This window comes from Amyelois transitella, chromosome 11 (genome assembly GCF_032362555.1).
Source record: "Amyelois transitella isolate CPQ chromosome 11, ilAmyTran1.1, whole genome shotgun sequence".
NCBI classification, from domain to species: Eukaryota; Metazoa; Arthropoda; class Insecta; order Lepidoptera; family Pyralidae; genus Amyelois; species Amyelois transitella.
The window spans coordinates 7,536,154-7,563,766 of NC_083514.1; the positions used below are offsets into that span (position 1 = coordinate 7,536,154).

Here is a 27,613-nt window from a genome sequence, read left to right on the forward strand (position 1 = left end):
TTTTACTTTTAACAGAAGTTTCGTTATACTAAACCTCCTTATAGACAATCCATTTGACACTTGGGTATTTGAAATAATGATGAAAATGTTGCTTACATAGTTTTAAAATAACAATTATAACTAATAACAATGAATCATCCATACAACCAATAAATGAGCCTCGAAAGTAACTTAAATTAAGTATAAAATGTAACAATAGGAATTAAGAGAATTCTTATTATCTATACTTACAAGAATGAACGATTACTTAGACACTTTATTACAAGCCTGTTTTATTTACAAAACTACAGTCTTGACGTAAAAAGATTGAGCTGATTCCAACTACAATATTGCAGTTTCACGTGAATAGATTGATATAGAATGAGCGGTACATTATTTCATACAATTTCAATAACAATAATATTTGACGTTTTATGAAATCCTTCATAAAAACTTTACTTCATAGATTTTATAATATTTCATTCTTTTTCTTTATTGTTACTCAATAATACAAAACAATAGACTATACATATAAATTAATAGGAAGACAATATCAGGTATCTCAAGTAAGAAAACAATATGATTAAGGAAAATAATAAACGTATGTCAAGAAGTAAATCATATACTCTGATCACTGAGCTTTCCATAGAAATCAGAATAAATAAAACAATAGAAATGATAGGAATGATATCCCGTTTCTTTCTACTCGCGCAATTTTATTTAACAATTGTAAAGCTGTCAAATAAAATGAAAACTGGTGACTGATGGAAGTGATTACCAGCAGCTTGCGACGACGCATTTATATGCCATTTCTTAAGTCTTAAATTATTGCGAATTCTATGGAGCCTTCAATTTACTTATATCAATATTATGTAGTAGGAAAAAGCTCTCACGAAGCGAAGTCACCTCTATCGGTTGATAAGAAATATATTGTCAATATGTTCCACCGGAATCATTGCTTTATGAAACTTTGATAATATCTATTTATATTTACAGTCTTCACAATTTCCTTATATTTGTATAGCTAGAAAATTTTATATCTATAACTTTCCTCTTGTATCGTTCTGCTCTTCTTTAAGAAGGTTTAGTCTATCTTGCCGAAACCTGTTCAAAACAAAGATATTTCAATTCGTTAAAAAATATTTAATTCGCATTATTACGATAAGAAGTGTATGTACTCTATTATTCAAAAATATACTAGGGAGATTTGACATAACAATTAAATTATAAAGTTCAATTGCATTTTCAAGACTGTTAACATGATATAACAAATAACATAATTAATTTTAGTAACTGTCAGACATTATGAATTGTTCAAGTCGTAACATAGTACCTAAGTATTTTTGTCATATTGACAGCGAATATGTCACATAAAGCTCCTTACAATTATTATTTTACGCTGATTGATTAGATAAGATTATGAAACGGGATGACTGCCATTTATTGTTTGTTAATAATAAAATGTTTTCTTTATTGTTTTCAATAAAAATAAAGTTATTAACAATGATAAAAAAATGTTTCCAATATCAGAAAATCTTTATTCAAATTACGAATGAATGTGTTGAGTACACAACAACTGAGCCACATTTAAAGTACACGAATCCCCTTTTAATCTCTATACAAATATTCTCAAAAGAAAATTTTGCCTGAAAAATATAATACATTCTCCGCTAAAAATTTAATAGAGAAAATTTCCCCCCAAACTAAATAGGGCGGCCATCCTTCTCGTTTTTTAACAGGGCTGCACTAATTGCAGTTAGATTAGTTTCGACCCCAACCAGTTATTTGGGTCACTACACAGCTTAAATTGTTTTCACTAATAAAACACGTTCTAGTTACCTTTATTGTACAATATAAAGTGAAATGGTGCAATTTGCTGTTAGTTTGTAGTTTTGGCAACAGAATACAGCCTTTAATTCCAGAAGACCGTGTTTCATTTTTTGTGTTTTCTCATTTCTGAACGTAGATCAAGGATGTAAGATGTTTTTTTTTTTTGGTACCAGTCCGATATAATATTGAAAGAATTATTTCTGTGGCAATTTTTTTGGTTTAGTACTTGTGTTAAGCTGTAAGTAGAATATTTTAGTACCTCTTTATAATACGCGGTCGGTTTTTTCGTTTAATATCTTTAAACACAATATACACCTACTTACTTGGATCGTTTTTTTCTTCTGACGGTGTCAACTGGAGTTGCTTCTATGCATAGAACTATCAGTCTGCTGTTGCATGTATATCTAAACAAATTAAAAAACATTCTTAGACTTAATTTACATTATAAAAAAATACAAATTAACAGAGTACTGGGAAATTCATATTTTTTTCATCTTCAATTCAAATTCCAAATTTCTAGTAGCAGATACAATCTAAAAAATAAAAAAAATCACGAGGAATATCTGCGGAATAACTTACGTTTCTTGGTCTAGTAGTTTGTTAGAACGTAGGGAGGATCCTAGTCCAAACTTGTCCGCGTTACTGCTGTGCCAAGCGTCACAATAGGCATCCATTGCTGGCTCGCCATTAGGACTCGCTCCGTGCCAGACAGCTTTAGTAGGCCTGCGAGCAATGTATATCTTACATAGCCATACATACAAGTACATACAATTATTCATTTCGTTCAGCCTCGTTTGGTCGTATGCCTCAATGATGAGATTGAGATTCAAATAGTCAAAGGTTGTAAGCCCATTGCCCAAAAGAAGAATCTCAAGTTTATAAGCCATTCCCTTGATAGACTTTTACAATCTGAATGGAAAGAGAAGCAGCTGGCACACACTATATTTTTTTTCATTACCAGCCAAGAAGCTTGCAATTAAATGTGCTCCTATGTCGTATTATTTTGACAGATCGGTCGTAGTCTGTTTTTTTTTCTATTTGACTAGACGTTGATAATGGTTTATTATTGAACGCAATTTTTTTTTATTCTTAATAGGTAAGTGATTTAAGTTTTTCCTTCACTACCAGATCAACATATATAATAATATTCTAAACCATAACGATAATAGAATGCGTTCACCAATGACTTTGCATTGGAGCCAGTCTCGTGCCAAAAGGGGATGTTGGGTCCTCCAGTAATGGATATTACTTGTAGGAGTGCTCAGTTGAGCTCATAGAATATAACTACGGGAAAATTTACATAGTTTTATCTGATGTAAACAAAACACAATTAAAACCTGCCAGTCGCAAAACTGTAAATCACTTCTTTAGAATAACATTAAAAGATGTGTTCAATAATAATCCATTGTCAACATCAACTCAAATAGAAAAATACAAACCACGACTTGTCGACCACGACACGATTGTAAAAGTCAGTCAGTAAAAAAAGGCTAATAAAAAAAACTTGGGATTCTTCTTTCTAGCAACAACCCGTCACTATTTGGATCACAGTTTTCCATCATTGGGCCATACAGCTGAACGTGGCATTCCAGGCTTTTGGAGACCGCTAGCTCTATCAACCCCATATGAGACAAAGACGTGACAAATGCATGTTTGTAAGAATAAACAACTTTGCATTTAATTAATATCCTTTTTTGTATTACCACATTCGCTGAAACCGTTCTATTTCCTGACCGCACCAGGGAAAATTTCTTTCAAAAGGATAAAAATTGTGGAATCATCTTTGGAATCGGGTAAAATATTTTTAAAATCAACATACGCGATCACATTTCACTGAACTCCATTGCACCTGGTGTGTAAATGACATTTTCAATTTAAACTTCAGATTGCAAATGCTTTGAGGATAAATCTAAATGGCATGAGAGATGAGAGAGATGCCTGATTAGCCATTTACGCTCTCTTTGAATCATTTCTGAACACAGAATTGGATTTTCAAGTGAATTTATGCTGTGATAAATTGTGTGATGAATTACGTAATACGTAATGCTTGTTCAATTACTCTCCTGATTCGCAATGTGTAAAATATAGTCAGATATTTTTCGTTTTCGCTTCGATGCTAGTTTAATAGCATTGACGAATAGTGTATGCTGTTTTTTCGTCTATCGCGCTCAATATCACAGTCATTATAGAAAAGTTCTAATAAGTCTAAAAATAAGTTTATGAACATTGAATTCTTCTTATGTAACCAGCTAGCAATCTGTCAATATCCCAATACCTAAGATATAATAAGATATAAATTATCCCGTAGGTGAATATGACGTGATATTGTGTATGTGTACAAATTTTTTTGTGCTTTGTATAATATGTTATGTAATTATGTGATTTTTTTGAGGAATTGATTACGGGCGAGAAATAATGACCTAAGTCTGGTCGGACATATTCTAAGTTAAAAGAAAAATTCTAACTGACTTTCACTGGTAAACATGCTACACAGAACATTAAAAAAAGTGCCGATAAATTTATTTCTTTTACTTATATCATATTGCAGTGTAGTGTTTAATAAAGATAATAAAATATAAATCCTTATATTCACGTATTGTAACCGTTAATATGGAAAAAAATATTTTTTCTCATGCCAATGAACTACAAATTTACAAGACCACAAACCACCTACAGAATAGCCAATGGTTGAAACCGCTACGCCGCGGTTTTGTTCTACATCACCCATAGGGAAATCTTTGAGCCTTGTGTTTTGTTTCTCAAATTATCAATGGGTATGTACAGAGTGTTCATTTATCGTACCATTTATAAAACTGCTACATAATAGGTATAAATTTTTTTAAGCTTTCTTACTTCAAGAGGTCAGTAGAAGTAATTAGGCCGTGGTAGAAAGTAGGTACAAATAATTAACACCTAGTGCAGAAGATTATTTTTACATTTTTTATCTAAAGACACTTCCGAGAGGAAGAAATGGGATGAAATGGAGAATCACTCCAACTAGAGTGGTTCTGTGGTTTTCTGTACTGTATTGGAAGGTTGTACATAACCGTCAATTTGTTTGTTTGTAAATACTTTATTGTACATAACAAATTTTTAGTAGTACATAAAAATACATAAAAAATAACAATGCACAAGGGCGGACTCAATTTATTTAGGTACTGAAATAATAATATTATTACTTCTAAAATACATACATTACTCGTAATTTATAGTCATGAGAAGACAAAACAAAATGAAATAATAGATGTATCATTAAATTACTTTTGCTAACCAAAGTTATTTTTTGATAAAGATGTAGCGAGCGCGTAGGTAGTTAGAAAGTTACCGCGGCCGCTCGTTGCTACGCAACCGAGCGCGCAAGAGCGAGCAACTCACGCGCAGCTGAGTTGCTTGCGCTGCGCATACGTTTATGCATCGCTCATACGATCCTTAATAGACATTACAAGCTTATTTACCTATATTACAATACCTATACAATGGACTAACTGACATTTTGATCTAAATGAATTTAGAAAAGGAGTATAAATAACCTGATTGTAAAATGTGAATGTTAAAAAATCACTTACCAGCCAGGATCCATCATAACATTCTGCCCGCTGAAACTGTATATCCTCGGCGCGTGCGCAAACAAAGCTCCGGATCCGTCAAACATTTCTCCCCAGGAATTGAACAGGACGTCGCCCCTTGTATTGACCACTGGTATACTGCGGTCCCACTCGACTATCGCATCTATTGTTTGAACCCTAGGCAAAAACGGTTATTTTTAATTACACAAATCATAAATAGCTAGATACACATCATGTATAGGTATGTATGGTAGATACAGATAATTTTTATATTTAAATAATCAAGCAAATAATGTTTACAAAAATTTATTCATTGATTGTTAAGTCTTACTAAACTATGCCCCATTAAGGGTCTTTTGACTTACTTATTTATCTCTAGGATATGTTACTGAACTTACTTCGTATGTTACTTTTAAAATACCGATCTAAAGAGTTTCAGAAGAACCGTGTGGTTCTGATCTGTGGTGATAGGACTACTCCATATCTTTCCCATGGTTGTAAAAGACGTCAAAGAAAATGGCTAATTAAATTAAAAGTAGGTAATTTTTTAATTAACGCACGCGATGGGCTAGCAATCTGTTAATGTATTTGAATTTCGGTATCATCATTGACCCATACAGTATACTGTCAGTTGGTTTGATATAGATGTAAATATATGTATGTTTAAGAAAAAAAACACTACTTACCTAGAAGACAGAAAAGCGCGGAAGTTCCCTTGCAAGTTGGCTCTGTTCGCTTGCCTCCTGCATTCGTAGCTGGTACTGCTGACTCCGTGCATGTCTCCTGTATGAGGCTCGTCAAGGGCTGCCAGCCTTAGCTATATTGATAGTGGAAATACAGTGTTAGGTTTAAAGAAGATCGTCTTTAGCAATACCTTTTTCTACTTAAACGTGGAGTACGGTACATTGTTGTTTTAAAATTTGTTTTGTCACTCGTTTTGTATTGATTTCTACTTATTAAGATCTATATTAAATTTTTTCTTGTACGTGTTATGTTATTATTTAAGTGAACTTGCTTTAGATGATGTAAAGCTAATATCGGAATGCGAAATTAAATGGTAGATTACAATCGGAAACTTCAGTTCACCTTCAAGCAAAGAGAGTTAAAGGAATGAGAAAAAAAAAACTTCTTTCTATAAATTTAAGAAATTTAGCTGTAACAATTTGGTGAAAACCATCACTATTTTAACTTACAACATCTGCTAACCACGAACAAGGACGAAGAAACTTCAAATTTTGTTCTCGTAAGACAAAAATATATGAATAATGAATTACTTTTTAAGTTACACAGATAATAAAAAACATCTTACCACCGGTCCTTCCACTGCTGGGTTTTTGTGGTGCACTAAACTTGAGGTCTCTAAAATATTCTGCATTGGAGTTCTTGTCGGTCCGTTCGCTGGCGGAGTGTGAATAGCTAATAAGGAGCCCATCTGTCAAAATCAGCATAATTAATATGTTATAAAGGAGCACTACTTTTATTTGTATGAAAAAAAAAACATGACTCCTTTCTAGAGACTGGCTACTTAGGTGTTAGGTAGGTAGAAATTTCCATAAGTCTACCTTCTTTTTTGATCGAATATTAGACAAGATTAAAAAATCATAAAAAAATTTATTTTAACGAGCATTAAGTTAAAGGTATGAGAGTAAAACACGGAGTTTGCAAATATTTCCAAAGCCAATGGCAAGAATTATAAAAAGAATACATTTCCTTGTAAATATAAAATTAAAGTTAACAAGAGGAAGCAGGGATTTCCGGGCCCTGCGGAATAAAGAGTTTCTCCTTAATTTAAACAGAACTTATTGGTTACGAGTACGATATTAACCGAACTTGAGCAAATTCAAATTTTTTCAAAGTATGAACTTTTGTGATTTGATCAAATTGAATTGAAATGAGATGGGAGTTTTCATATTTTTTTAATTCTACTTAGTTTATTAATTATTATGCAACAATTTTGTATCTTAATTTTGTAGAATTTTCACTAGACACCATATAAAAATTCTTACTCGATCCGAAGGGCAAAATGTATCTGAATTATAATAAAAAAGATACAACGATACAAGTACGAAAAAATAGTCATTACTTTTTATCTGAAATTTACTTTAATGGTCACAAAACCTTAAAAAAAATACTGACATCACCACATTCGTGAAGCCTATGGTCGAACGGTAAAAGAAATCGGTTCGTGTGATATTGTTATAATATTACCGCTATTATAACAACAATATTATTATATTGTTGTTATAATAGTTACCGCCTACAAATAGAATTTCATAATTCTTTACAAGGGATAATATTTTTACTGATACTTAAGCAATGTACTGATAAAAAGGACCTTCAATCTTTTCAACATGACAATACATAGGTGTATCGCCACTTTAAAATCTTTTAAAAAGTGGGTGGTTGTGAAATCACCCCTTTAATTTTACCTTTATGGACTGCAATTTAGTCGGGTATCTACTATTAAAATTTAAAATGGACAGCCTTTGTTATTTGTTACCGACTCATAACCCATCAAGCAAAATAATCACACAAACACATTTTATCTTATCTTTCAATCTAAAACTTTCCTCGTCCATTAGTTCAAACTTGGTAATGGCTACATAATTGCTATAATTAACTATGAAACCTCAGTTAGCACTTGAACATATTGCGCGAAAATTGTTACATGTATTTATTCTATAGGAATCGAAATAATAGAGACTATAGAAGCGGTAAATACTTGCGGAGGTGTTGTCGCATCTGATGGTTATCACTACTGTCAGCTACAATAATGCTTTGATATTGCATCTCAATTCTAAATAAAAGTTTTAATATTCATGTTGGTAAATTTTGACAATTTCAATCTTCTTCTTCCTCCTGGCGTTAGCCCCTGTCCCTCATTTCCCTGCAGTAGACCCAGGAGGCATACCTTTGACTACAATCCAGGATTGGGAAATTCAGGTTTTACATGCAACGACCGGCATCTGACCTAAGCGCCCTCAGCCCGCAGTCACAGACCTTTCCCTCACTGAAGGAATAATTATTAAACATTCAAACATAAATCATACGCCTCCTTCTCGGAGTGAAGAGCAGAGACAAAATCTTTCCACTTGACACGATCCCTGCATACTTCTTTCGCTTCATCCTCTTCATGCAAGCTCGTTGGCATTTCTATTGTCTTCTATTATTCTTATATCTATCATTTGAACGTATTACCCAAAAATTGTTGGAATTAAATAATATTTACTCACAGCAACGTACTGCCAGCCGTTGTTGACACGGACTAGAAGGGCTTGCTCTTGAATCACATACGCTAAAGTGCCGAGTGGGCTGTTCGTGCCCAACTGTGGAAAAAATATGTTTGAATTTCTTTTCGAATAAATGAGTCGCTGTTTTTAGCTCTGGCATTGTTTGGATTTGAAACCTTAAAAAATTGTATGATCCAATTTTGAATTGTTGTAATTTTTTTATTCTTTACCACAAAATTAAAGAAAAGACAGCAACAACTGACTGAATCTTCTGCAAATTATAAATATAATTTTAATGCGTTGGGATTAGTTATGAGTATAAAGACTTAAATTATTACTTCTGCTTTGTTTTCTACTTTAAACTAAATATAAAATCGATTTTTGAATATTTTTGGTTCTGTTTTATCTTAGTTACAAAAAAATAAGCTTACCCGTATAAGAGAATCAGTCGTTTTAAATATTATTGTTCCAACTATTGCTCTGCCATCATCTTCTTCATCAAAATCTGAATTTTCTCCAAGAGGATCTAAAGGTTCACGGTAACCTAAAGTGGGAATAAGAAGATTAAAATTCAGAAAGCCTCATATTTTTAACAGTTTAGCCAGTTTTATCACGTAACAAATCATAAGATTCATTACTACTAATAGAATATTAAATATAAATATAATCAAATATAGAAATCGTTAGATTTATTCAAATTAACGTCTGACTTTTTACATAAAAATATAGTTCACTCCACAGTCAAGTAAGTTGAAATAATTGTTAATCTTATAGCAAGCAACAGTTCTCTTACCGTAAGGATCTTGTCTAAACTGCACCAGGTGGTTCAAACTTCTCAAGATTTGTAGAGAATCTCGCTGTTTGCCTGTCCAATAAATAAGTTTGTTTGAAATCCCAAGAACTTAGGCGGGCAAAAAGTGAAACACTGCCTGAGTATTTTAGATTCTCAAGTACTGAGAATTATTTCTAAAGAAACATTTTGATTGTTATATTTATTACATAATACTTTCTTACTTTTTATTTTATTCATATATTTATACTCTCAATCTATTTCTAAGCATGTTTAAGATTGCATTGTCAAATGAAAAAAATTATGCTCGGGGTTTGATAATTTTAAATCCTTGTAGATATTAATAAATACATATACACACATTATACACATTCGTATAATTGATTTTCGATAGTACACATAAAACTAGCAATAAAAATTTGTCAGTATCACAAACCAATCAATGTCCGTAGCATATCAATATTTATTGATGACACGACAAAAAGAGTTTTAATTACAAAACATGCGTACGTTTCGTCGTTAGCTAATTTATTCATAGAAAAGTGGCTAATTCCTCACCTGTTCCAGGCTCGCGTCGATTAATCCCAGGGCTATCGGTCAACGTGTCGGTGGCCAGTTCATTTATGTAGGGGCCTCCGGGGGGCCCCGGGGGGCCTGGGGGCCCGGGCGGGCCCGGAACAGAAATATATTTAATGTTTGCTAAGGGAGTCCCTGGAAGCCCCGGCGGGCCCCTTGGACCGTCTTTCCCCGGGACGCCTGGAGAACCGTCGTATCCGCGATCACCTTTCTCGCCTTTTATCTTTGAAACAAATGGATTGCCATGTTTTTTTTTTTATTAAGGTTATACATATTTGTATTTTAAATATCGAGAGTATTTGAATGTACTGTTCCAAGGCGATGAGCTGGTAACCTGACATTTTTGTGACGAAACTTTTAACCTGATCTTTGAGTCTCAATTCTATCAACAAGTCATCTAGCTAAACACGATTTTCTATTCATGTGGCTAGTGGCTCTGTCTTTCCCGTAAAGAATATAGATGTGATATTTATGTGCGAGAATTCAAATTGTAATGAAATATAAGGCTTAATAATTTCTTCGTCTCTTCTAAGCAGTATAATTATATATTCAAATAAAACGCGGAGAAAATTAGGGTCGTCTCTTGTGGAAACATGTAATCGCGAGTCTTGAATACATTCGAGAAAAGTGGTAATATCACAAGTAATTTAAGCAACAATGGACCAATGAACTCTAGATTTGAGTTTGTAAAGTGTTAATTTATATTATTTATGGCGGTTTTCATTTACCTTTTCTAAATCGAGGTGATTCAATCCAGGATCTCCTTTGTCACCTTTTTGTCCTGGTGGACCAGGTTGTCCAGGTGAACCCTAAATAAGATAAATTCATTGCAGTCGAAAATATTTTTTTGTAAATGATTCAGGATACTAGGAACTTCGTAATTAATACTTTCATAATTATTAACGTATCGAATAAATTGATTCTACGCTTAAACAACATAATTTCGTTGGAAAAGAAAAATATTTTTAAAAGATGTGTAAAATAAATATGAAAAATTGTTTTACCGCCCAGCCAGGTAATCCAATATCGCCAGTGGGGCCATTCGTGCCTGGAGTACCTGGAGGCCCCGGTAAGCCAGGAGGACCTCGTGGCCCCGGTGGGCCCGGATGTCCTCTTTTACCCCGTGGTCCCGTCTCACCTCTATCACCCTAAAAATCAAGATAATTGCGTTTTGATTTTGTTATATCAAATTTTCTACTAATGTTATCTAACTCAGTATCCACGTAGTTTCAAAGTACTGTGAAATATATAATAGAGAGAGATAAATATAATAAATTCCTTACAAACGAATAAGCAGATACTATCAATTTCCTATTGCTGAAATTGGTACTTAAGGTACATTTATCGATGTGATGTGATGTTAGCGATCCAATGTTGGAAACTATATTTCTATGAGATATTGTGAACTATGTATTTATTTGTAATATTTCCCAAATTGGTGGCCTATTCGTACAAATATATTTCAAATGTAATATTTTTTTTAAATACCTTCGTTAATATCAAAGCCTCATCTCTGGATAGTGCGACCGGTCCTGGAGGACCCGGTTCACCCTTGTCCCCTTTGGACCCAGTTAGCCCTATTAGTCCTTGAGTTCCAGGAAGGCCTGAAGGCCCAATATCTCCTCTTTCACCAGGTTTTCCATCAGTACCCGGGAATCCTTGAGGTCCTTCAATACCTCTAGAACCCTTTTCACCCTGGTCAAAAATTATTTTTAAGTTTATAGTTATTTGCTGTTCAATAAAATAATGTAATTATATAATAGCATTAAATCCACTGAATTACAAAAACTATTCAAATAAAATGTGGCTATAATAAGCCACTGACACACCAATGAATTAATAGTTTATCCAAATACTATAAAATTCGACAATATTTACTATTCAATAATAGAATCATCTGTTAATATGATTTTGGAAATCCTGAATAAAAGTTTCTGTCAAGAAAATAACACATTAAGATTAAGCAATACCTAAGTAAATACGGAAAAATATGTTGTATTATTTATACAAATTAATGTTAAATGAGTTTTGTTAATTAATTACCTTTTCACCACGATCTCCCCTTTCTCCTTTCACCAACCTCGTGTTTGAAATATCTTGAGGCCCTGTAATAGTTTCATATCATTTATTTTCACATTAGATACAAAGCAGTTTATGTTAGATGAAACGTTAAATAATATGAGATAAAAATAATGTGCCTACATAGGCTCAAATTGTGTTCGCAGTTACATCCTTAATTAATTATTAGTTTACGCCTGGGGTCGCTTTCCGACAATTTTCTACATATGTTTTCATCGATTTTATAGCCCTGGGTTCCTCTCTAGAGAGGTAAGGATGTAATCAAGTTTCACACCAAGAGAAAGAGGAGGAAAGTCGGTGAATTTACAACATTTATATTAAAAAGTAAATAATTTTAGTCACGTTTGTACACATATCCAAATTAAGTCAATTATTTATACAACCCTTCACGGGTGAAATGAAATTGACCCTGGCCCAGTTACTTGCGATCACGATCAATAGCAATTAACACACTAGTACCAACTATGTATATATTATTAACTAAAATTATTATAAATTAAAATTTTATTTTTAAAGTATGAATGTGAAAATTGTGCACAAACAATATAAATACTTATTTATAACCATAGAACTATTAAAAGTGCTGCATTATAACCTTAGATATACATATATCCTTCAGTCGCTACTCAAACATATATTTTATACTTAGAATTAACAGAAAATTGAAAAAGAATAAAGGACGTTTCACTTAACTTCATCGACAATACCTAGCTAATACTAGAACTTTCGAAAACACATATTGTATGCATATACTATGTAAGAAGTGCTAGGTTTTGTTCGAATTCATATAATCAATTTTGGGTACACATAATAATTTAGTAACAAGTATACGCCACATTTACCAATTAAAAATAAGAAAAAAGGAAGACATACCAGTCCGTGCGATGTCTCCTAATACTGAATTATCTGAAACTGTTGGAGCCGGAGGACCGGGTAGTCCTGGAAGACCTCGGGCACCTGTTGAAGAAAAGGAAAAATAAATTAATTACAGATTATTTTACAATTCAATTTGTCCATATTAATTAAATTGATTAATTAAGAAACACAACTGCATATTTTTCATATAATATATATCTAAGTAGTTTTTTCTTCCACCAATATCGTTTTCCATATTTATATACTCATACTTCCTCTCGTTGATTTTCTCTTATGACAATGTAACATTATTGAACGGCGACTTGAAAATACAATAACGAAGTAACCATTTCGCCAAATAAATATTTTCAAGCGCTCTATCGATAAAATAAAAATTGTACCGTCTGACATAAACGAGTTGCAATAATAAATAAATAAGAAAGTACTCGACCTTCCGAGGGTCCCGTTCCAAGAAATAAAGATTTTCCAAATCGTTACTATAAAGCCCTGAAATCTTGCGAAAGCGTTACCCGCGAATAAATAAGGGTCATAGTGAAACATAAAATTTGATGGTTGAGTTAGTTTGTTACCTTTTTCGCCCTTTTCGGCTGGACGTCCGTGAGCGCCTGGTAGGCCGGGCGTCCCATCTCGCCCCGCTTGCCCCCTCTCCCCTTTGGCGCCATGTGGACCTCTTGGACCCACGTAACCCTGTAACAGAGTTATATTATAACTTTACGGGTCGTGTACAACATAACGCGGGTCAAACCTTTGCTTATTGCGTTAGCCCCAGTTTATTATCCGCATACCTTTAGAATTACTAGCTGCCAGATTTCATTAAGAAAGTTACTATAACACGAAATCATTTGAACTCAATTTTGTAGGCACATTTGTCATTTGTTTTTAACGAAATTGAAAGCTGACATTTCATTTCTCAATTAAAATAATTTCCATTTTCCAAATTTAATCATTTATTAACAAAATCCTCTGAATTGCAGATCAGCCATCTCGGGTTATTCTTCAAAAGTTTTTGTCTTCTTTTTTCTTGTTACAAAAGATAATTTTAAAATATTTTAATAACGTATATTATACTTTAAATGTATTTTGTGACTATGACTAATTGGTTTTATTAATAAAAAATATATCTTATTCCCGTAGATGGTAAAAGCAAATTAACTATTAATAAATTTGTTCACTAAATTATTTCGGGGATTCCAATATTACTATGTAGATTCTGCATCTAATTTATTGTGCAAATTTTATAGGAATTGATAATTTGAGTTGAAATTTGATATTTCGATATCATGCTACTTGCTAATGTAATGAACTCTAATACCATCAGTTCAAAACAAATTATGAAAAAAATAATAAAAGAAATATAAATTTCCATTAAGTAATCAATTTTTTTTTCTTATATATGTATAAACCTCTATAAAAAGATACTCGTGACGATAGAATCTAAAAAAAAAATAGATAAAATTACCTTAAACTTTATAGACAAATAAAAAAACAAGTTTAGACATAAACGTTAACTAGTTAAGAATCAAAATAGTTCATCTAAACATTAAAAATTAATAATATGCAGAGAAGTAAGGCGTACTTCTCTGCATATTATTATTTTTTATAAAATATCGAACATCAAAATATGTTTTATTTTATACAATACTAAGCAACGTTACATACATATATCATATTTAGATTAGATTTCCCTTACGCATCCTTCCTAATTTCTCTCTCATAAATCCACAAACACTTATCCACCCAAACAATTTCATATTATCATATTCGCGTTAAACTTACTCGATCTCCTTTGTCGCCTTTAGGCCCATGTAATCCCCTTTCGCCCTTATTCCCGGGGTAGCCTCGTTCTCCTTGAGGCCCGGGTAGACCCATTGGACCTCTCTCGCCTGGAGGGCCCGAGATTCCGGAATTACCGGACCCGTATAATCCTGTTGATTCCTGCGATGAAGGAGAGACATGTGAAACAAAAGTGCTTGAGTAGATTGAGTATTTTTTTTTGTTGAAATATGTTATCGACAAAGTTCAGGCAGTGTGCTTTATAACATAATATCGATTGTACCGTTAATCTAAGCGAATATTACTAAATTAAGTTTCAAATCATTTTTTAATTATAAAATCTAAAAATGCTACTCGGCTATTACTTTTCTATATATAAGACAAACTTAGGTATATATATAATCGTCTTTACCCCTTACAGGGTAGACAGAGCCGACAGTCATAATATGATATCATGTTTCACAACAATGTCAATCAGTAAATTTTTGTCATACGTACCATAAGCGCAGAAGTCACAGGTCCAGGAGGTCCAGGTGGGCCCGGTGGTCCTTGAGGACCTTGAATACCGTCTACCCCTGGATCTCCCTTTGGACCTTGTATTCCTTCTGGACCTGATGCTCCCATCTCGCCCCTTTCTCCTCTGTCTCCTTTAGGCCCCATCGGACCAGGCGGGCCTGGATCACCCATTTGTCCCTGTTTACAATTATTAATTAGATTAATAGCGGAACCCAGTCCCTGAAGTTTTATGGCAGAGGGTGCTGGGAATACGCTAAGATGAGAGAGAACCAATATACAAAACTCTCTGTGTGACAGAGTTTTGATATTAGGAAGTTAAAATTGTATATATTTCTTTGGAAAGTACAGGAAGCACTTAAGAAAAATTTCCCAAAATATCCAAGACAACATGAAATATACATCGGAAATAAACGAGACATGTGAACTGGCGGGCATACTTTAGTTAAATTATAAACTCAAGTACATTTTTTTCTTGATAAAAATAGAATAATAGGTTTCCAAATTACAATATGATTTTATTTTGTTAACTTTTACCACTCGTAAAAACTTTTATCTAAAATATTCTCGATTTCCAAAGTTATTTCATTTTAATGCCGACATGAACACTCGTTAAAAATAATGGGCATTTATTGTTGACGGTGTATTTCAAAATTGTTGATACAGTAAATATTAGTTTCGTGTAATTTTTTATAAATCTAGTTAAAACATATTTTTACTTCAGTACTTTCACAACTCCTCCGCATAAAGAGAAAAACCCCTTTAATTACGATTCTGGCTGAAATTTTGCCAAATTCTCTTTTAGAATACCACCAAATTTTAAGAACGAAAATTCCAAATAAAAATCTTGAAATTAAAAATAGATTATAACTCGATGCCGCAAAAATACAACTAAAATCATAAATGACAGTAGTGTCACGCTCTGGGTTGAACGAGCCATTCAACAAAACTAACGAAACGAAATGTGTTGTGTACTAATATGTTTCAGTAAAAAAACAATTTCGCCAACATAATTCATGCTTTCTTGTGCAAAAAGTGTTCTTTTGCGCGACACAACTAGATTTCCCACGAGGCAAGCTTGTGCTTAGTGCCAATATGTGCTTACGTCGATCCGGAATAAACATGAAGCTGTATAAAGACACTATACTATTGTGTGCCATGTAAATAACGCTTGTTTATTTTACACTTTTTTCCTTTGAAATTATATCTCTTGGGTATTCAATACTGTGCCTCTCTAAAAAAATATGAAAAAAGATATACCATTATCAACGAGAGATAAATATTGTAAGCTTAATAAGTGTTTTTTTTTTATGGAGAACCCAATACAGGTCGTTTTCAAGCTTGTTATTTTTTCAATAAATATAATCAATATTTTTACTCGGACACTAATCTCTTAAATTTAATAATAATAGCTGAGGATGAAACAAGTATTGTGTAGAGATAAAAACTTTTGTGTATTAATAATAGTAGTACACTTAAAAATACTTAGTATATTTTTTTACCGTTTTTCCTGGTGCACCTGTTGTCCCATCAGCCCCTGTCGGTCCTTGTGGCCCCGGAGGCCCTTTTAGGTCCGGCATGTTCTCCAAGATTTGCGAGATATCGTTCATACTGCATTTACAGTGACCTGACGATACCTGATGTGAAAAGAAAACGTATTAACAAATACAATTAAATGAAAAAATCCATAAAAATTTTGCCAATTCTAATCTGAAATATAATAGTAGACTATTTCAGAGTCGAATCAGGCAGTCGAAAATGTAGATGTTTTATATTTAAGGAACAAACGAATGAATTATTTATTCCTTGTAACCAAAACTAACAAACAAGTAAGTAGGTCTTATATGGTAAATTTACTATTGAGACGAAAAAATTATGATCGGTGAATATTCCAACGTTTCCGTTAGTCATAAAATTGCTTTTTTTTATTTGATATTAACCTCTCTGTATTAGGTAATTTTTTGATATTATGTTAAGTTTTAATTCATATTCGATAATACGCAACCTTTGCAGGTAAACCTAACTTATATAGGATCAACATTCGGAAATTGAATATTATCAACTTATTTACGAGCCCTGAGTAAATGACGTTGCCACTTAAAGTCATCCCTCGCTCATAAATATCGAACGAGGGTCCTTATAATTTATCACGCTCCGTGGCCTCAGAATTATATCTTTTGTTACATGTACATTAGCCTTTTGGCCAGTATGCCACAAAGGGATTTAGATCTTAATAAATGTATAGTTGAGGGACAGTAAATATTTCGGCTGCTGAATAATTAGAAAGGGTGTCAGGATTTTAAGCAGTAGAATTTGGGACTCTGTGTCAACACCAACAAGCTTTGTTTATTTAAATTACTGAAAAACCTTAACGTATTTTTCATTTTTTTATTTCAACCATAATGATCTTTTTTCTGTTATTAATTATAATCGGTCACTCTTTACATCAATTCAAATCGAATCTGTAATATTTATAATGAAAATAATTATGATGTTTTTTCTCTGCTTGGTAAGTAGTCAAGTTGTAAAAGTTTATAGTTGTTCAAAGAAGTCCGGAAGACATCAAAAAAGCTTTGACATATCTCTTAGCAGTCTCTAACGTATCAATTCTGTCAGACCTTGAAATGTCAATGTTCAACTAAACTGACTTCGGTTTTTTTTTGCTTAACAATGCTATTTCTTCTAAAGTATAGAATATAGACATTCCACACTTAGATCTATATACTTATATTGAAGTCATCAAGAGCATTTACATTTTACCGAAAAAAAACTCTAAATGATTCCATTATCTATGAGATTAATTTATATTAAGCCGTTTATTAATTACCAGAAATAGATCTACTATCAAACCAAGGTCAAATATAATGGAAACAAAGCCTCCCAAATTCAGTTATAAATTAACTAATATTTCATTTCATATTAATACTTACAATTTCACCGTTTTCCCCTTTCTCTCCATTGTAAACTGTAAATTGAATATTTATTACTTTAAGTACCTGAATTTGTTTTCGTACAAATTATTACAATTAGGAGGACAATGGATGCCATTACCATATTTTTGTTGTTGAATATAAAATAATAACAGTGCAGAAGGGCAAATTAATAGTAACATTGATTTTACATACATATACATATATCTTAAAGGAATGATAAATTTCAGAAACCATAGTAACATAGATTTTGTTTATTTCTAAAGAAATCCCTCTAAGGACTTTCATTAGACCTGAGAGAGGAGGCATGATGCGAAGGTTATCAAGTTAATAATAACAAATACAGGGCGTTAGGCGTAACCACAGATAATTACAATACATTAAAACAAATTATATAATTTGTAAAAAAAAGGAAGAATGTCAAATGAATTTGTTTTTTTTGTTTTGAATTGAAATTCTGTTGCCTCGTTATGTTGTGGTTATCATATTTTTGGTAATTACCATCATTAAAACAAATGATAGAAGACAGCGGCAATAACAGAGAATGTAGTACCCATTATGTGTTCAAGTAAATCTTTGCAAGTTAAAATAATGAAAAATTTCGATTTCATTTAGGTATAGTAATAAATTGTAAGTAAATGTTGGTAATTATGACACACGTGGTGTAATGGAGATGAATAAAATTAATAAGTTAATAGTTATTATCAACAACATACATACATTTACATAAAATTATGTCTGTACCCCTAGCGGGGTAGACTGAGCCACCAGTCCTGAAAAGACTGACAGGACACGTTCAGCTGTTTAGAGATACAATTGAGATTCAAATAGTGGCAGGTGCCTAACTAATCGCCTGAAAGAAGTTTCCCAAGTTAATAAGTCTATCCCTTAGTTGACATCCATGGGAAAGAGATGGAGTGGTCCTATTCTTTTTTCCAATATTACCGGGAACTATACGGCACAGGTTTGTTGGCTTCCCTCTAAAGTGAATTTTGTTTAGTACGTTTTTTGGCGTTGATTGTACGTAAAAAAGGGGCTTAATTAGGAAACAATCTTGAAAAAATACCGAAGATTTAATTAAACTAGACAACCAACATTTAGTATATAAAAATAATAAAAAATATTTTTTGCAGTAAAGCTAAAGAAACACAAAACAGTAAAAAAATATAAGATATTAAAAATAAAAATATACTCACACGGAGAAGAGTGTGATACCAAAGGCAGTCTGTTTTCATCTGGGTTTACCTGAAAGAGAATGGAGTCTTTAAAACCATGTACCTTAGAAAGATAATTTTATAAAATCTTTTTCTTAAACTTTTGGAAGGTATTTTAAACATAATGTTGTTCATGTAACTTTTCAGAAGATTCTAAAAATATTTATGTTAATTATTTGAAATAAAGGTACTATAGAAGGAGACCTACTACAGCAGTAATCTGACATGAGCTGCAAACCAATTTACTCACAGTTTTATAAAAGAAAGCATTTTTAGATCGCAAAATAAAGATCTACTTTCACATAGAAGATGGATGCATTAATTCACAAAAAACCTTTCAGCATCTATATTTATTTGGAACTGAACAAAAATAACACTAAAAGACAATTAACAGGGGATTCGAAAATAGACATTTATCTAGTCTATTCTTTGAAAAACTATTAAGACAGAATTGCACATTTTAAATGCGAATTTAGTCTGGTGTATCTTTTTCAATACCACACCACTAATTAACCAAGCTTTATCATTAGTTTTAAGCGTCTATACCTTTGATCAAACTGGTAATTTTTTTTATGCATCAAAAACCTGGAGAGAAACACATCCAACTATAAAACGCCCATGTCTGCGGTCTATTCCTTCTATCTGGATCCGGCGAAGACGGCATGGCCAGATAGTATGCAGTCTCCGCAAGAAATGAAGGCTGATGTGTATACGGGAGGTCTTTACGTTTTAACTTTTTATTCTGATTTTTACGTGTTATGTAAGATTTTTTTCATCCACTTTAAAATTGAGGTGTTACAATTTATTTTATTACAATTTAATACAATTACAATTTAATAATTCATTCATACCATGTTGATCAAGGAAATATGATTTATATTGATTAAAATAACTAAACTAACTAGACTTTCTACATTACAACTTTTAAGAATTGAACTGCCTATGTTATGCATTGCATTCTGTCTTGCCCAAAATTTATCAAATCTTATTTTTTTGAGTTATTTGGAAAAAGGTATTTCATAGTAAAATATATTATATTGCTATTAAATACCTGAATAAAAGACAAAATGATAAGGCCCTTTATTTCGGTACCAGGTAGTAAGTTACGAAAATCGTTTAAATTCCTATAGAACCCTCAAATTGCTACTTTAATCGGCTATGTGGACACGGGCAGTTAATGAGATTATTCCGTGTTTGAAAGCAGTCAGTTTTGGCCATCGCCTTTTAATTAGGTTTTATGTACACTGATAAGATACGTAAAGAACGTTTACTGCCGAATTCGATGTCTTTTTACGTTATTTAGGAGGTTTTATCTTAATATCCAGCAAACATAGAATTTCATTGAGGCATTGTCAGTCGGCGGACAGCGGCGGCGGAGTGAAAAGCCCATTCTAAGGTGTACTAATTCTACCGTGGTCATGTACCAATGAATCTTTTCCAAGTTGCGTATAATGGTTTGAGTGCTAACCGATGCATTTACGCTTAGAATAAACATCATTAAATAATCCACACTACTACGGTTTTTCGTTATAAAGGTATTACGTAGCCCTATTCATAGAAATGTGAATATTGCATCCAATCCAATAACAAATAGGAATTATGTGCAGTAATAATGTTACACTATACACTGTGTTATATATAAATTAAAATAAGACTGCTATTTTTGTCTATAAATTATTTGAAATCAAAATCTCAAAACAAAATTTTAAATTTGGTGTATTTTATAGACATTTAGACATTTAGCGTTGGCAATAAGTCCTTTGCAAAAAAAAATAAGTGGTTCCATAAATACTAACTCCAATTACAATCGAATGATTTCGGTAAAAATCTAATGCTTTTCACGCCCATTCATTTCAAATACCAAATCTGAAATTCAGGAACGAATTCAGCCATTGTGAACGAAATAAAAGCATACAAAGCTGGCATTAGTCGCAAATCGCGAAATATTCCAGGATTCAATCCATTGAAGCCTTGCTGTGGATTACCGATGTTATTGGGCGTGAGGACTGCGTAAGCTACTGTGCGACGATATTACAGAGGCGAAAAGATTTTATTGATCTTACTTTTTTTTTTGGAGTTTTAGGGCTTTACCAAATTTATTGAAAGAGATTTATTGAAAATGTCAACTTGTCATACGCTTCTTTATGAAAAAAAAATTTTTGAATTTATTCTTCATTGTAACTACAATTTGTAAAGTACAATAGGCGGACTTAATGCTATAATATATAAAATACCTAAATATATAGATAGGTACAATAGCAACTGCATAAAAAATCAAACGAAAAACTTCGTCATTATTATTAGTACGAATTCTTATTTGTGCAAACACAAATGCATTCCAGAAACGAGAGAAACATAAACAATTCTGAATATGATAAATATCTTCCAACAGTAAATAACGCTCTAGAAATAAAGAATGATGATACAAACATTTTCCGATCGCACTTAGAACTATGGCAATACATTTTCACTTCCAAACAAAGCGAACAGATCGGGCCTATTTGTATCACTTTCGTGTTTCTCGACAGCTGAAGAAGATAGATAAACTGCTTTGCTGATGGTGAAACGCCCTTATCTTGCTACAAGAGTCGAGTCACGCCCAAAAACCACTGTGTTCAAGCATGGACTTCATTCCCAACGATACATATAAATAATTCATATGGTGCCTGCATCGATATTGAAACAATCCTCTTTTCTGCGCCTTTTTCGGGTATTTTCGGCTTAAGGCGAAGTTCGCTTTCCTACCAGTAATCTGGAATTTCTTCAAGTGCAAATTCTTTAAGGCCCCGGCAAATCCGACGTTTTAAAATTTTATTAAGTCTTGAGTGCGGATGTATGATATGCGAATTCGTTGAGTGTATACAGTTTGTGATATGTTCAAGATGTAAACAAAACAACAGATTTAGAACTTTTTTTTAATTTATCATTGACTGGATAAAGCCCGTAACTTTGTTCGTCTAGAATGAAAAAATTCTTTAAATTGCCAAAGAAATTTATGAAAATTTTCTCTGGAAGTGCTTCCTACAAGTAATAAACAACACACCTACATACCAATATTCATCATCCTACATTTATTAATTTTTGCTGTACTTACATTATCTGTTAAACAGAAAGTCACTAAAATAACTCAAAAGTAATTAAAACATTAATTTAACATTAAATGTGGTAATAAAAAAAAATTCTAATTTTTTTAAACGAGATTTAAATTTACATTTCGTTCCCGGTTTTCAACGAAACTTCCGTAATAAATCAGTTGGTTATTCGCATAACACGTTACTAAAGATACGACTTACTAGAATTAAATTGAACTGATACTGATGATAGATATCCAAGTACCCAAGACATGTCTTACTTCACTCATCTAGTTACCGCTTTCTAGCGATAAAAAACATTGATTAGTCTAATAATGCATCAAGCCTTCCAAGGCACGAACGATTTAAAAATAACATCGAAAAATTCAAGCTTGTTTATTTATTTGTTTAAACTTTATTGTACAAGCGATGTTGATACAATGGACGGACGAAATACTAATAAAAATAAAATGCATATTATTATATTACACAACGTGGAAAATAAATAATATAAGAAATGGGCTCTGGCTGACACTGGCCTTCTACGTACATAGTTATTGTCCGCTGGACCTATAAATTCTACCATTTTTTTCTTGCTACATTTTAGTACTTCAAATCATAAAAAAAATTATTCTTTAATTCTATTTTTGGTAAAGTTAGCAAATGAAAATTCATTCGCAAATCTAGAATCGCTATTTTTTCGAAAATTACTATTATCTATTCAATTGATGAAGATACGTACTGAGTTTGACGGACAGTATATGACGCCATTTACTACAATCAAAAGTGTGAACGACCTCTTTTAATTTGAAGATACATTACGTATAATGACTTTTATATTCGTAAGTCCAATAATTTTATGGAAAACATCCACCGTCAAGGAAAACGACAATTAATACGTACTATTTCTTTTTTCACGCACACGCGATACAGCAATTACTGAATAGCCTTCACGTGGCTTTATTTGATTTGTAACAAATTCTGGTACCTTATTGATAAATTTAATGTTATACGAAATTAGCTTGTTGATTTGAATTAACTTAGTAATTACAAGGGTGTTAGTGTTATACCGATAATGCTATTAAATATGGAGCGAGTTTTGTTTGAAAGCTTTTGATGGCTAATGGATTACTTTTATAAGTATACTGAGTTCCTAGTATATATAGAGTTAGTATACTATCAAAAATTTAATCTGTAATAGTACTTTTGGTACAGATGGAAAAATTGTTTTCAAATTAGACTGAAATGATGACTTTCATTTATTTATATATTTAAACGTAAAATGTACAACATCTCAGTTTGGACCAAACTGAGATGTAGGGTCTATGCAAAATAAATAAAAAAATATATATGCGTCATTTAAGGTAACCCATTGGGGCCATTTGGATTGGCTTGCTACAGGCTTGAGACTAGATGCATTCTTCAATTTACATACATACATAAAATTACGCGTATTTTTTTCTTGAGGAGTAAGCAGTAAAATCTTTCCACTTCACATTTTAAGTAGTTTAGTAGTATGTGTAGTCTTTTTTTTAAAAAAACTTGGGGTTAACTTTGATTTGGGTAAGTGCAATTATTTGTCAACGGTTTGAAAAATCTCGGAATATCGAACTCTGTACACCAATAAGGTAAAAGAAATACTTTTGCTAGCGTGGCTAATATTATATACTTAGGGACAAACAGCATAAATGGAACTATAGGTGCACCGTGTTTGCTAGAGAAACCAGAACGGAATTTACTCCCCCTTAACGCAGCTATTGGAAAACCTCTGTTAGTATTTCAACATATTGCCACATTTACCTCTATCAACAACTTCTCCCCGAATCACATTATCTTTTTTTTTAAAAGGAAATTACCTTTTTCTCAGGTCTTTGTTTCAGTTGTATAGTAGCTTAATGATGCATAATAATAGACTCTGGAAGCTTTTAACTGAAAGTTGATTAATGAAAACTACATATCTCCTGTAGGGTAGATGCTTGGCTTAATGATAGAATTGAGATTCAAACTGAGACAACTTGTGTCTATAATTATTTATACAACACCGCTTGCAATCGACTTTTATTACGGCAAAGATTTTGAAATTTCCAATTAACGTTCTTGCATCAATTCAGATATCATCAGTTCATTTGAATAAAAGCAAAACCTGTTCAAACGGTGCGATGATTTTTTAATACACTCCACTTTAATTAAAATCCAGCTAGATTTCAAAATGGTTCCGGCAAATTGGGGTCAGTGCAAAATTTACTTTTTAAAATGTAAAGCTCGCTTCGCTTTGTTATCTCACTCATAATCAGTGAATGCCTTTGCTCACGAACGAATGTGGAGTGAGTGCACTTGTACTTACATTCAGTTAATTTTATTTTTTTCAGTTGGTAATTGAATGAGCAGTAACACATGTAAGTAGCTCTTAATCAGCATTGTAGAAATTATATAATGTACCTCTATTAACTCCTTCCTTTTCAGAGGTTGTCTGAACAAGTTAGGTTTGAGGTTCTGATAATGATGTGATCTGTTAAATAACAATAAAATTGAAAACTTTCGCGTTGCATTATAAACTTCTAAAAGAAACCTTTTAAAGACCTCGTACCTTTCAGTGTGGACACGGCAGAAACATCTAGATATAAAAAGACATACATACATATAATCACGTCTATATCCCTTACGGGGTAGAAAGAGACAACAGTCTTGAAAAGACTGAATAGCCACGTTCAGCTGTTTGGCTTAATGATAGAATCACTACATAGTATAAAACAAAGTCGCCCATTTTGTCTGTAGTCCCTTCGTATGCATAAAACTTTAAAACTACGCAACGGATTTTGATGCGGTTTTCACTAATAGAAAGAGTATTTTCTCCGACAGGTTTTTATATATAATTGAAATACATTGAAACTATATTAGCTGAGTTATAGCGATTTATGTCCAAGAAGTCAGAAAAAAAATCTAATTATAGATTGCATTTGTGCGTGCGCCGCTTATACCGTTGGATACAAGTAAGAACAATGTATAGCAAAAACATTGGTCTTTATTAGTTCTACAAAAAAGTCCGCGATGACATATATCCAGCTTTTATATTTAAGTCACAAAAACTACTTTTCTGTATTAAAAAAACATTTAATTCGTTGGGTGATGTTTAACTGGTGATATAACCAATAATACATATATCCTTATCAAAATAAGTAAGTTCATCATCACGAGCATTTAATTTAGATTATTTTTGCAGTTTACAGTGTGTTATTTAGACATATAGTTTAGGAGATATCACGATATTAGTATTGCGGCACGGTACGGACCGGCCGCGGCGGCGGGGGCAGCGTCCCTATAAATAGCGCGTCAATATCGTTTTTTTTTTCCAAAAACTGATAGGGGGGGCGATCAAAGAATAGTCACAGAAACCAAAAAACATTTTAATATTTTAAACGCGGTTAAGGGAAAGAGAAGTTATTGTGAATTGAAAATTAGTATCCAATATGTGTTGGTGCGTTGACTGTATTTGTCGAAGTAGCGGGATACACGCAAACGAAGTTGCGCGGGTCAGCTAGTTGAGATATAAAAAGACATGTCTCAAAATTATTACGAAATATCTTATGTCGCATTTCTAGTAGGTAACAAGCACATAGCAAGTTAAGCAGAAACGTACATACATAAAGTCCCATCTATATCCAATGCGGGGTAGATAGAGCCAACAGTCTGGACAAGACTGATTCAGCTACCACGTCCAGCTGTTTGGCTTAACGATAGAATTGAGAGAAACATCGCCCAAAATAATCCAAGTTACCTTTTAAAAATAAAATAGAAAATAAACGTTTAATGTATATTTTATACCATTACGATCAAGTCATAAATGCTAGCCCGCTCATAATATGCCAATCCAAGCAAAAATAAGTGACTTATAATAACCCTGTGGATGCTCGTTGTCCCAAAAATACGTTCCATTTTAGCACATGAAGCAATTTCGTGGGGAACGAAACGGAAATCTTTGTCGTACAATGTAGAATTTGTCTCAATAGCATCATTATTTGTATTGTCAAGGAGTTCGTGATTTTTGTCTAGTCTGTCTATCTAACATCGCGAAATTGTATATTTCTTTGATATATTTAAAACAAAGGAATACAAAATACAGTTAAATTATCTACGTTTTGATAAGTATTTGAATACAGCGTTTCAATTCAACCTCAATTTCGTTTTATCATTCATACTGAGCAAGTTTCCTTGTGTTTTGAAAATGGGCCCAAATGGTAGCGCGCCAGCCATATACATACAAGATTATAAACATTCAAAATCCACGCCAATTAGTAATACATTTGGCTTTATTCTAGAGGATCAAGCGGATCAAAACCAAGACTTCTGTTTCATACATTCATACATACATAAAATCACGTCTATATCCCTTGCGGGGTAGACAGAGCCGACAGTTGAAAAGACTGATAGACCACGTTCAGCTGTTTGGCTTTATGAAAGAATTGAGATTCAAATATTGACACGTTGCTAGCCCATCGCCTAAAAGAATCCCAAGTTTATAAGTCTCCTCTTACGATATCCAAGGGAATGAGATGGAGTGGTTTCTGAAATAAAAAAAACTGCGCTATACTCACAGCACGATGCGTCACAAACGAAGTTCTTCCTTGCAATCGAGCACTGATTTTGGCCGGCGTTTCTTCATCTTCTCTCCTCGGGTCGAACCATCCGAAAGCAGCCCCCACCACCAGCACAGCACCAAGTATCATCAGTGCTAAAAACCCACCAATCGCAGCTTTTGTCGTTTGAGATATTACCATCGCCATCTTGGATTTTCTTTATCACCTCGGCATGGCTCTCACTTAATTAGTAAGTCCGATTTTTTGCGTTCACCATTTCAATATTCACTCCTGCAAATAAAAAGGTTTAATTAATCAACGTTATTGAACTTGAAGCTATGTATTGGTGTATATATATATTTTTATACGAGTTAATATACCTAATTAATTACCTAAACGAGTAACATTTAATGGGCAAGACATAGCCGTAAGGGATATAGACTTTATTGTTTGTATTATTTGGGGTTTTAAACTACTTAAGTATATTTTACTGCCACGAGATTGTGTGCATGTTTTTACAAGAAAGACGTTCGAAATATGTTTTACTATAAAGTCGAGTTTAGGTGATATATTAACGCCACCAACACCATTTATTTATAATTCAGTTACTCT

General features: G+C 32.7%; 1 protein-coding gene across 1 annotated transcript; it reads right to left on the minus strand.

The window, feature by feature from the left end:
* Positions 1-1,019: 1,019 nt before the first annotated feature.
* On the minus strand, positions 1,020-27,208 carry LOC106134915 (collagen alpha-3(IX) chain-like). Its single transcript, XM_060946625.1, has 22 exons — positions 27,020-27,208; positions 19,339-19,387; positions 18,143-18,177; positions 16,715-16,849; positions 15,198-15,392; positions 14,703-14,861; positions 13,496-13,613; positions 12,924-13,007; positions 12,015-12,076; positions 11,460-11,666; positions 10,976-11,119; positions 10,700-10,780; positions 9,954-10,194; positions 9,399-9,470; positions 9,037-9,149; positions 8,609-8,701; positions 6,685-6,807; positions 6,062-6,192; positions 5,376-5,552; positions 2,389-2,532; positions 2,133-2,213; positions 1,020-1,083 (listed from the first exon to the last, which is right to left on the minus strand). The coding sequence occupies exons 1-22, from the start codon at positions 27,206-27,208 to the stop codon at positions 1,020-1,022; spliced, it is 2,697 nt and encodes an 898-aa protein (XP_060802608.1).
* Positions 27,209-27,613: the final 405 nt, after the last annotated feature.

Excerpts from the sequence above, each read along its gene's own strand:
- LOC106134915 (XM_060946625.1), bottom strand. The coding sequence starts at position 27,208 with ATGGCGATGGTAATATCTCAAACGACAAAAGCTGCGATTGGTGGGTTT. Across the intron at positions 15,393-16,714 it reads CAGGTGCACCAGGAAAAACG|GGACAAATGGGTGATCCAGG; the intron begins GTAAAAAAATAT and ends AATTGTAAACAG. Across the intron at positions 13,008-13,495 it reads AGCCGAAAAGGGCGAAAAAG|GTGCCCGAGGTCTTCCAGGA; the intron begins GTAACAAACTAA and ends TTTCTTCAACAG.